This window comes from Rhinolophus ferrumequinum, chromosome 12 (assembly GCF_004115265.2).
Source record: "Rhinolophus ferrumequinum isolate MPI-CBG mRhiFer1 chromosome 12, mRhiFer1_v1.p, whole genome shotgun sequence".
Lineage (NCBI taxonomy): Eukaryota > Metazoa > Chordata > Mammalia > Chiroptera > Rhinolophidae > Rhinolophus > Rhinolophus ferrumequinum.
The window spans coordinates 82,831,122-82,842,599 of NC_046295.1; the positions used below are offsets into that span (position 1 = coordinate 82,831,122).

At 55.5% G+C, this 11,478-nt stretch overlaps 1 protein-coding gene across 6 annotated transcripts in view; it reads left to right on the top strand.

Moving 5' to 3' along the window:
- CAMSAP1 (calmodulin regulated spectrin associated protein 1) overlaps positions 1 to 7,721 on the top strand; it is a 57,169-nt gene extending 49,448 nt beyond the window's left edge. For 3 of the 6 annotated variants that reach the window (XM_033122609.1, XM_033122612.1, XM_033122613.1), the window contains 6 exons: positions 159 to 295; positions 556 to 764; positions 913 to 1,015; positions 2,463 to 2,581; positions 3,019 to 3,137; positions 5,891 to 7,721. In XM_033122609.1, coding sequence (XP_032978500.1) covers positions 159 to 295; positions 556 to 764; positions 913 to 1,015; positions 2,463 to 2,581; positions 3,019 to 3,137; positions 5,891 to 6,193 — 990 coding nt within the window. In that variant the 3' untranslated portion in view covers positions 6,194 to 7,721. The remainder of the gene's footprint in view (positions 1 to 158; positions 296 to 555; positions 765 to 912; positions 1,016 to 2,462; positions 2,582 to 3,018; positions 3,138 to 5,890) is intronic. The other 3 variants (XM_033122610.1, XM_033122614.1, XR_004424622.1) reach the window with 2 other exon arrangements.
- Positions 7,722 to 11,478: the final 3,757 nt, after the last annotated feature.

Here is an 11,478-nt window from a genome sequence, read left to right on the forward strand (position 1 = left end):
TTAGCATCAGGAAGATATGCTTAGTCGTCAATTAAAAAGCGTAAGAAAGCCTTTGCACTGAAACTTTCTAAGCCTGTATTAGACCCTGCTGCTGGGCGGAAGGAGAGCCTGGGCGATCTGGGCTGTTTCCATAACGTCCGGCCATGTCTGTTCCGCAGGATGAGCAGAAGGCGGAGGACGAGCTTGCCAAGAAGCGGGCGGCCTTCCTCCTGAAGCAGCAGCGCAAGGCTGAGGAGGCCCGCGTACGGAAGCTGCAGCTGGAGGCGGAAGTGGAGCTCAAGAGAGACGAGGCCCGGTGGGTGCGAGTCCGCCGCTGCCTGCCCCAGGACCACGTCTGTCACGCCCTCTGCCCTCCGTCCTGCTCGGGCTTACGTACTTCCTGGAGTCCCCTCCCTGAGTCCCCAGCCCAACCCCGGGAGCCGGGTGCGTTTGTCCCGGCGTCATGTGCCGCGGGGAGTATGCAGAGAGGTGTGGTTCTGACGGGGGCAGTGATGCGGGCCCCCAGTTCCCGGCATGTCCTCTGACGGGGATGGTCCTGACGTATTTGCCCCTCAGCCGGAAAGCCGAAGAAGATCGGATCCGGAAGGAGGAGGAGAAGGCACGGCGAGAGCTGATCAAGCAGGAGTACTTACGACGGAAGCAGCAACAGATCTTAGAGGAGCAAGGCCTGGCTAACCCCAAATCGAAGCCGAGAAAGCCGCGGCCCAAGTCAGTCCACCGGGAAGAGCCACGCGGCGACGCGGGCACCAAGTGCTCCTCAACGCGTGAGCAGGCCTGGGGGTGTGGGCGCCGGCCCTGCTCCCCTCACCCGGGTGACACTGCGATGCGAGGACATGCGGGTGGCTTCCTGGGTGCCTGGTCCCGGACACAGACACGTGCATGTCTGACGAGAGCGTTTCTTGTCTCTGGCAGCTGATAACCTCAGCCGGGCCCAGTCGGGCTCCAGCCTGTCCCTGGCCTCCGCGGCGACAACCGAGCCCGAGAGCATCCATTCGGGTGGCACGCCTTCCCAGCGGTAAGGAGGCGGCGCCACGTTCGTCGCGGACAATGTAGGGAGGTGGTGCTGGAGCTTGAATTGATAATGTCCCCGGTCTGGAACCGTTGCAGTCATTTCACAGGGACTGCGAGATGCCCAGGCCACCGGTGGTCACGTGCACAAATGCCTTGTCACCCTCTCCCCTGCCTCCCCAGCCCACGCTGGCAATTGCATTTTTACACTGAGGTGGGAGCATCGTGTGTTTTGTTCTTAAATGCTTCGGTGTGTGTCACCTATGGATGAGGACGTAACCAGCGTTGTCAGGCAGCACCGTCATCGGATCCAGTCCTCGTCCAGTTGTTACCAGTTGTCCCAGCGAGTCCCTGAGAGCCGTGCTTCCGCACTTGAGGGTCCTGGTCAGGCCTGCATGTCCCCCTAATTGTCGCTGCCTCGGAGCAGTTCCTCAGCCCTCTTTGTCGTTCTTGACCTTGACACTTTGGGCATGTGCAGGCCACTCATTTGTTGACTGCCCCTCAGTGGGGGTCGCCCACGAGTAGCTTCCAGCTGCAGTTAGGCTGGGAACAGCCCAGAGGGGACTGTGTGTCCCATGTCCTCGGGTTGCTTAAGGCCGGCACTGAGTGAGTCCCTGAATGAGTCCCGTTAGAGCGAGTGACTTGGGGGGAGACGCTGGGACCTTGTGGGTACCGCTGGGCTTTTGCTCAGGGCCCTCCCCACCCCGCGCGTTCTCCTCACTTCCTCTTCTGGTATCAGGGTCCCCTCGCCCACCTGTCCTTTATTACGTGTGTGCATCCGTGGTCGCAGCCAGTGTCCTGGTGGCTTCTTACTGCCTGGGCTTCGTGAAGGACGTCTCTCAGGGACTCTGAGTGCTGGCGGGACTTTGGTCCTGGCCGTCGGCTACCTGAGCTGGGTTCCAGCTCCAGCCCTGCCTGCCTCCCTTTCATGGGGAGCTGTGTTCAGCTGCACCACCAGGGGCCTCTGCCATGTTCAGTGCAGACTGCTCTGCAGGGACGCAGCTCAGGCCTGCCAGGAATCGGAGCGTCACTGAGGCCTGGGGTTTTGCACTCGGCCTGCCGTGTCGCCTCCCCTCTTCCCAGGTCTTGTCCCTTGTTTGGCCCAAATGTCATCTTCCAGCTTCCCCAGCCAGCTGCTGGACAGAGGCTGCATGAAGGCGAACCTCCTGTGATGGAGGTGGCCCCTCCGGTCTGGCCGCCTTCGTCACTCTGGTGCCTCAAGTGCTGGACTTGTGTTAGCCCAAAGTTGATTGCGTTCGTATAGTTGCATTCACGGGTAGCAGAGCCACGTGCGCTCGTCCGCCGTTGTGGAGTCCCTGCCACTGCTGATGGTCCTTGCACTAGGGTGCAGGTTGGCCCAGTTCAGGCTGGAATTCCACAAGCCCGTGGGCAGTTGTGGGGGAGAGGACGTGTGCACGTGACCATCCCTGTCCACCCGTGTCCCTTTCTTTCAGCAGAGTTGAGTCACTGGAAGCCTTGCCCGTATTAAGCCGCAACGCCAGCAGGAGCACGGACAGAGACTGGGACACGGCGTCCGCAGCGTCCTCCCTCGCCTCGGTGGCTGAGTACACAGGTGACAACCCTGCTCTCCGTAGTGGTCCCAGGCGCACATCTGGTCGGGATGGGCACTGCTTGGCCCTCCAGCTGCCTTGGTGGCAGGTGACGCATCTGTACGTCTGCACAGCTCCATGGCTGGGGCGTGTCCTGGGCGCTTTGGAACCTTGGACATTAAAAATGATTAATTCCTGGTTTTGTTTTGCTTTCTTTATGTCCAACAAACTGAAATTAGAAAGGGGAGACTTGATTAATGACTTTAGTCTTTTTTAAATTTATTTAAAGTTTATAACTCAGAATTCTTTCAGATAGGTTTGAAGTGGCTTTTCCCGTTTTCAAACAATCACAAACATCCCGAAGCAGCCTGCCCATTGCTTGGTTGTGAGACATTGTTGGTTTTCTTTTGTGTATGTGCCTTGAATCTTGACCTTGCAAATCTTGGCCTGGTTTTCATAGGTCCCAAGCTGTTTAAGGAGCCCAGCAGCAAATCCAACAAACCAATCATTCATAACGCGATATCCCACTGCTGTCTGGCTGGAAAAGTGAACGAACCTCACAAGAACTCAATATTAGAGGCAAGTATCAAGTTTTACTGCTCACTTTTTGTGTAGAATGCAAGGTGTTTATACACTAGGGTTCTTTGTGAAAGAAAACGCCCTCGGTAGCAGTTCACACACGTGTAAGAGCATGTGCTCGGGCCTGATGGACCGCACGGCGTCACTAGCGCCGGAGGACGAGCAGGAGTTGGTTAGACAGATGACACTGGACGGAGCTGGGAGCCTGGGGCAGGCCCTCCAGTGAGAAGCCCTCTTGGTCCAGGGTGGGGGACCAGAGGGGACGCGGTGGGGAACGGAAAACAGGTGACATTTTTGTCTAAGTGGAGGAAACCAGTCAACTTAGTTGGGTAGCTGAGGACTGTGGTTTCAGGTGGAGAGCGGGAGGGAGGGCGGGCCTTCCGGTGTCGTAAGGATGGCCTCGCTGTGTCGGGGGAGGCAGGAGCCGGTGAGGGTGGTTCTAGGGATAGAGAGGATCAGTGGACACCTGGAAACTCGGGGGTAAAGTGCTGGTCGTTTCTGCTCTCATGACTGCCACGTCCTTGAGGGTAGCACTGTTCTTCACATCAGCAAGAACACTGTCGGGCCCTGGGCCATTGTAGAAAGATCCAGAAGGCAGTTGGAAATAGAGGGTTAAGGTTAGGACTTGCCTGCTCTTAAGCGGATTGAAGCTCAGGCTCGGGTGGGAGACGAGGTTCCCACCATGCGGGAGGCGGGGACTCCTCTTCGGTTCATGTGGTCACGCGGGTCTCGGTGGGGAGGGGCGGGGCGCAGCCCTAAGGCCTGGGTCGGGGGCTGGCGTGCTGAGCTGTGGGGCGGTCCCGGTAGAGGGGTCACAGGCCAGACAGGAAGGGTTTCCAGCTTGGGCCACTGTCCATTGCTCAGCTCTTGATGTCGTAGCGCAAAAACCACCACAGACGGAGCGTGGCCAAACAGGCATGGCTCGGTCCCCATAACACACTGCTCATAGGACGGGGGCCCCGGGGCAGCTGCAGGGTCATAGCGGGTCAGGGTGGCTCTTACTGGAAAATGACATCTGAGCAGAGACCTGGAGGAGGGAGGGAGGGCTGTACAAGTTTGAGGAATAGAGCTCCGGAGCTCCTGGGAACCCAGGGGCTGCAGTGGGAGCTGGGGTCGGAGGCCTCAGGCAGCGGAGGGGCTCCAGCTCTGCTCTGAGTCAGACGGTGAACACAGCTGTGGGCAGAGGGGTCTGAGCCGACCCGCCTCCGGAGCAAGAATGGACGTGAGGAGAGCGAGGGTGGAAGTGGGCTGTGCCGGGTAAGGAGCGGCAGAGGCGGGGGCCGAGTGGCTGGTGGGGGGAGCGCATCAGGCGTGCTGCTGTTTGCATCTATTTCTGTTCATGTCTAATCACAGTTTTTATGGAGTTGGAATCAGTATCACGTACATAACGTAGTTTTGCTTTCTGCGTTTTCCACTTAATCTTTTAAAATATGTATTTGATGATTTAAAGTAATGAATCCATTATGTGCTGACAAAAACAATACATTTGTGAAAAGTAACTATTTCTAAAACAAAAATAGTGAGAAGAGTGGCATTTTCGTTTTACGCATCTTTCTAATGCCCAGCTGTGGAACAGGCTGCTGGGTCCTCACCGCTTCCCCATCCAGTCTGTAACGAGGCCACGTGTCGCATAGCCGCTGGGAAGCTCCCTGACCGCTAAGAGGGCCGTGAAGAGGCAGGCGGCATCTCAGCTTTGATCCTGGAGACCCATGAGCAGGTCTCAGGACCCCCGGACCATGTTTTGAGAACTGCTGGGGTAGAGAGTTAAACTAGATATTGTCAGGCATGACGTGGGCGTAATTTTTAAAGTTATCACCACAAAAAATTCAGAGTTCAGAGGTGAGATGCAGACACTACCCGTAAGCATGCTGGCTTCAGGTGCCTTTTGGGGGCACACCTCTCACTCCTGTGCCCTAAAGCCCCACTTTCGGGGTATACGACTCAGTGGGGCTGAGTCTGTTTGCAGTCGGCACGGCCATCACCACTGTCAAATCCCAGCACGTTCTATTTCCCAAAACCGATTACCACTCCCCACACTCCTGCCTCAGCCCCAGGTCCAGGAATCCACTGCCCGTCTCCGGACCAGCCTCCTCTGGACATGTCACATGCAGGGGTCTGTTCTGTGCGTCACGTTTTCGAGTCTCATCCATGTAGCACGTGCGGTGTTTGTTCCTTTTTATGGTTGAATAAGAGCGCAGTGTGTGGGTGCAGCACGTTTCGTATCCACTCGTCCGCTGATACACGTTGGGGTCGTTGCCATTTTTTGGCCACTGTGAACAGGGCTGCTGTGACATTCCTGGTGGCTCACTGTCGAGGCATTGCCGAGTCCATGCTAACTAATGTGTAACATTGTCAGCAGCTGCGCCATCTCCCACTCCCCCGCGGTGCCAGGCCTTCAGTCTCTCCAGTCTTGCCAGCGTCACTGTCTGTCTGTCTGTCTGTCTGTCGCCATCCGCACTGGTTGGCTGTGCGTTTCCCTGATGGCCAGGGCTGGTGAGCTCTCCTCATGGGGCTTTCCACCTAACGTGAGAGCATTGTTTTCCTTGCATTCCTGCTGCTTAGGTAAAAAAACGCCTCGGTGGCGTCCAGTGCTCCTCTGAGTGGATGATTGTAGAGTCAGGAAGGAAGGGAGCTGTCGCTGGCCTCAGTGAGCCTCGGGAGCTCGCCGGCCATCGAACTGTGGAGCGCCTCAGGTGGGGGCTGTGGGAGCCTCTCTGAAGCCCTCCTGTCTCTTCTTTACTCCCTCGATGCAGGAACTGGAGAAGTGTGATGCCAACCACTACATCATCCTGTTCCGTGATGCCGGCTGCCAGTTCAGGGCGCTTTACTGCTACTACCCCGACACGGAGGAAATCTACAAACTGACTGGCACGGGGCCCAAGAGCATCACCAAGAAAATGATCGACAAACTGTACAAATACAGCTCGGACCGAAAACAGTTCAACCTGATCCCAGCCAAAACCATGTCCGTCAGTGTGGACGCACTCACGATTCACAGCCACCTCTGGCAGCCCAAGCGGCCCGCGGTGCCAAAGAAGACGCAGACCCGGAAGTGAGGCGCGTGGGCCCGCGGCGTGCACTCCCAGGCCTCGCAGACAGGCTTCTCCCGGCAGAAGAGACCCCAGCTCCCAGCGCGCGGGGATGCCGGGGACAGCGAGGATGCAGGGCGGCCACCGTGCACGGTGCGGCCCCAGGGCTCCCGGACCCGGGGTGCGTGTAGCCGGATCCCTTTTACTTGAAGTTCTTCAGCAAATTGGAAGTGATGTACTTTGCTCTCTGGTCTCTCGCCCCACCCCCTTTGCACATGACCCGGCCCCTCACGTTGGCGGCTGTGACCTCGTGAGGTTATAGGACTGAGACGGGCTCTCGGGTCAGGGTGTCTGAATGTCTTCAGGAAAGGAATTCGTATTGAGGAACCTTTTCCATTTGGGAAATTGTATATTTATTGATTGATTGTGTCTACTGCCAACGTTTATATCCCGCTCTGAGGTTTCTGAAAACAGTTCGTGTTCTTTGCTGCTCAGAAAAAGTTTACTGAAAACACCAGTTCCCTAGAAGCACTGAAATCTGCACAGTTGTCTGCTAGAATAACGTGTACAGCACGGCGATGGCTCTTCCGGGCACGCTCGTGAGGACGGCGAATGGTACCCTCAGCTGGTGTTTGCTAACTGAAGATAGGCAAGGTAGCACGTTGCAGCCCTCGCTCGTTAGTCGGGGTAGTACTCTAATGATTTGTTCACTTTAATAAAGACAGATTTTGGTGAAGTAGAATATTTTTCACTCTGAGCATGTTTCTCTTAAAGGTGATGCACGTGAGCTGACAGTTCTTCTAGCATTTTTATTGTCGCGATTCCTGCTTCCGGCACAGCACGGTCTGGAGGAGTGCGGTCCTTGGTCCACACTGGTCACTTTGTTTTGCTGCCGACTTAAACCGACATTTGCCGTTTTCTCGGAGCTCCGAGTAAGTGGGATGGGCTCAGACTCCCTCCTAGGCTTAGCGGTCTGCACGCTTCTCCAGAGCAGCCGTTGTGGGGTAGGGTGGTCGGGCGGTCCAGTCCAGCCACCTGGGCGCGTGGCCTGACCCTGCCCCAGACTTCATGTGGCGCTGCAGCTCTGCTGACACCTACGTGACAGCCAGCAGCTCCGACTGCCGGAAGATTCTGGAGTCACTCGTATTAGTTTTGCACATATTTTCTTGGGAGTGTTACTTGAATCTATCTTGAACTGCAGGAAACAAAAGCTCGGTAGAGAGGAAGTCAGACAACTACAATTGTCCCATAATTTTTTAGATAGATGAGGGCAGAAACATGGTACGAAACATAGAAACACTAGACTGAATTGTAGGTGGTCTTGTCCTGTCCTCCGAGCAGAAAGTTTGTTGCAATTGTGTACATACACGTGTCAGCCAGGGCTTTGCCCTGTACACGTGATGGAAGGTGGTGTGGTTCTAACGTCCCCGTGAGCTCTCCTTACCATGCTGTTCACGTGTGCTTTATTTCTCACTGTATGTTTGATATTATATGGTATTTATTTTAAGAAAACACTCCACTGTAATAAAGTAATTAACTAATTGCTTTTTGCTAAGCACGTGTGCGCGGTTGTCATGGCTCAGTTTGTTGCTCAGCGTCCCCAGCTTCTTGCTCTAGAGGAGTTGTACATTGTTCTTAGTCAATTTACTAGGAAATCACCTTCTTCTGCCTCTGGGGCAGTGAGGCTTTCCAGCCTCTTCCTGTAGGGAGCCAGAATGGGTGACAGCTTCTGTGTCACAACAGTCCTGCTGAAGTGAGTGCAGCCCGGTGGTTTCTAAGGAGGATTCTGGGGTCCCGCTGGCACAGCGCCGGAAAATGGCATTCCTGCCAGACTCATGGAGTTGTCAATGTACGAGCATCCTGAAATTGCTCGTTAGCACATGACAGTTTCCCTGGTACGCCAGCCAGCAAACAGTGACACAGCAGCTGCCACTTCCGAGCAGCTGTCCCAAGTCTCTAGGCCGGTGCTTGCTGGACTGGCTGACAGACGCCTCCCGGTGCTTTGTGCGTCGATCCGCACAGTGACCTTTTCCATTTCATATGAAAAGTTTCGGACAAGGGCTTCCCTTTGGGGTGGAGATTCCAGTCCTTTCTGGCTTGGATGTGGTCGCGCCTTGTTTTTCAGTTTGTAGAACTGAGCTGTAAAGCACCCAAAATCTTTGTGTCATGTTGTAAGTGTCTCAGGATGGCACGGTCGTGTGTCCTTGACTGCCTCTCTGAGTTACTGAAGACAAGCTGCCCTTGTCTAACCATATATAGAGTTTCACTTTGTGAAGAAAGCGTTTGACTGTGGTGAAGTTTCTGTGTGAGTCCTTGCTGATCACATAGGATTCTGGGAGCCCCAGAGGGTTGGTATCTAAGGTAAGTGAAACTTAGAGTACTCAAGTCCTGTTTCACAAATATATGTGCAGGTGCATTTATGTCATCCCCACACGCACGTGTGCATGAGCATGCACAGACGGGGAGGTGTCTGCACACACGTGCCGAAGTGACTTTCCTCACCGTGTCCCCGGCTCAAGGTTGTCAGCGTGTTCCTACAGAGCAGTCTCTCATCAGGTCTTGGGACCGAAGCTTTACTCTTCTCCCAGGCAAAACTTAAAAGCAGAATAATTCTAAAGCTACTTCAAGATTAGGTTTTTATTCCTTGAAACTGTAGTTGTTACTTGCGGCGCAGGGCGGAGTAGGGGAGCGAGAGGGGAGTACCTGAAGGAAAATGTGCTGGTGAAATTAACTTGGATAGCCTGATTATCCTGTGAGACAGGGTTTCACTTTTCAGAAGTGGTTCCTTCAGGTGCATTTCCAGCTGTTTCTCTCAGTTGTGTGGTGGGAGGACCGGCCCGGGCCAGGCTTTTTCTTTTAATTTTAATTTTAATTGAAGAATATTGGGGAACAGTGTGTTTTTCCAGGACCCATCAGCTCCATGTCAAGTTGTTGTCAATCTAGTTGTGGAGGGTGCAGCTCACAGGCCCATGTGGGAATCGAACCGGCGGCCTTGGTGTTATGAGCACTGCGCTCTAATCATTGAGCAAACCGGCCATGCACTGGTGGCTCAGCTACGCCAGGCTTTTTCTTAGAGGAGCCCAGAGAGGGCCTGCTGTGGTCCGAGCCCTCCAGGGGCTGCGTCCTGAACAGCGCCCTGGGGTCTCCCCTATAGGGGCTGTCGGCTCCTCTCACGGTCCCCACTCGCAGTCCTTGATGACATTTGAAGGCCCAGGTGTGACATTGTGTGAGATCTCAGGATGGAACGTGCCTCAGTGGGAACCTCGGGCTCCTTGGCCTTCCTTCTCTCCCTGTCTGTCCTCAGTAAAACCAGGTTTCCCATAAAAGTGGCGTCTAGGCCAGCAGTAGTATGAAGGTCAGAAGCCAACAAACTGGGCCCTGGCGTCACTTCTGTGGGCCTGTTTTTCATGCTGATTGGCGTCTTTCGTTGGAGGCTAAGGTGCCTTCACTCTGGAGGCAGCCTACCTTTCAGGGGTTCCTTGCACGATGTCCCCAGTCATCGTGCCTTCCCAGTACAGCCAGCCTTCATGGGGACAATGGCTGGGACCTGAGCATGACTCCTGTGTTGGGGTTGCCTAACTCGATCTGCATATATTGCATCGAAGAACGTGGCCCCGCCTGTCCTGTGGTGGCAGCAGCATCACATCCTAACTGAGGGCCCCTCCCTGACAGATGGTCTGTCTCAGAGTTCCTGCTGCCTCTGCGTCTTCGGCGGGGAGCCGAATGCAGGCCCCAGGTATTGACCAGGGAAAGAAACCGTCCTGGCTGTGAGCAGGTGGGGTCTGGGACCTAGTCCCCAGTGGAGGCAGGGCTGCAGGGAGAGCAAGGCACCCCCAAGCCTGGTCCATGCCTCCCTGATCCTACAGTGACACGCTGGGGGCCAGGGGGTCCCCCACTGCAGTAGGACTGCAGAGTGTGGGGCCAGCCTGCGTGGCTCATGAGGCTGTGTAGGCCACCCGCTCCAGGCAAGTGCCCCTGCAGGGCGCTATGGGCACGGATGGCCAGGCCCAGGGCCACCTGTCCAGACCTGATGGTGTCCTTCCCGGCTCATTGCTCTGCGACCAGGGCAAGGCGGAGACGCCAGCAACACTGCTTATGCAGAGAAATGCTGCCGGGCTCGGCCCCGCCGGTGGGCAGTCTCAGGCCAGAGGCCCCACGCGGGGGTTTCCTGAGTCCCCCAAGCTCCTGTTGACCTCACCAGGGACGAAGGCTCTGGCCAGCTGGCTGCCCACGGTCCTGGGATGCCAGCTGCTACCCCAGCCCTCGGAGGCTGCAGGCAGATGGCTGAGGTCCTGGACTTGGAGCCACTCATGCCTGCTGCCCTGGACCTCGGACCTTGGTGTGCTGTCCAACCTACAGGACCATGGGACCCCACCCCCTGGCCCGCAGGCACTGTTAGCTTGTCTATTTCAAAAGGAAACGCCCGACTCCTAAGACAGAGCCACCCATCATAGCATGTGCAGCTTACGAGACTCCTGATGCGAGCTTGAGCCCCAAAAAAGGCACCTTGAGGCCATCGGGTATGCACCAGCATAAAGATGAGGTCCAAGAATGAGGGGGGCGCCTGCCTCAGTGGTTCTGTGGAGACCGATTGAAAGCCTTGCTGTGGACTTGTGCCATCTGGGATTAGAATCCTGCAGCCCAGTCGCATCCACGTGTGGGGTGGGGTATGAGGGGCCAGTGTTCCTCCCACCGAGCCTGGAGCCTCGTTCTCCCATCCACTCTGTGGGTCTGTCTGTTGACCAGTGTACTTAGCACTGGGTGTGACCACTTAGCGTGAGCACTTGGTGTGAGCACTTAGCATAAGTGCTTAGTGTGAGCACTTGGCATGGACACTCGGCTTGGGCACAGGCATAGGTGGCTTGGCCTCTACCCTGCTAACTGGTGCTCTCACTGCCGTATCCTTTCTTCCTATTCTTCCTCTTTTCTGCCTTCTCTGGTTTTAATCAGCTTTTTGTGTAATTCCACATCCTTTCCTCTCCCAGCATCTCTCTCAATTGTACTTTGAGATTTCGGTCGGTGGCCCTCAAGTGTGCGGTACACATTGAGACCCGGGTACGTCGCCACCGCACCGTGGGGCATGCGGGCACCTGATCACCAAGTCCCCTCCCCTGGCCCATGGGCTTCTCTGGCATTCATGTCACTCTTGCATAAGCGAGAATCACCCAACGCGGTGTTCTGTTATTTTGAGCAATTTTCTATTAGATTAGGAATGAAAAAATAAAAATGTTCTCGCTGATTTTGTTTGAAAACTAATACCACAGAACATTGGGCAACACCTTCTCTTGGCCACTCAGGGTGGTGGCACCTCC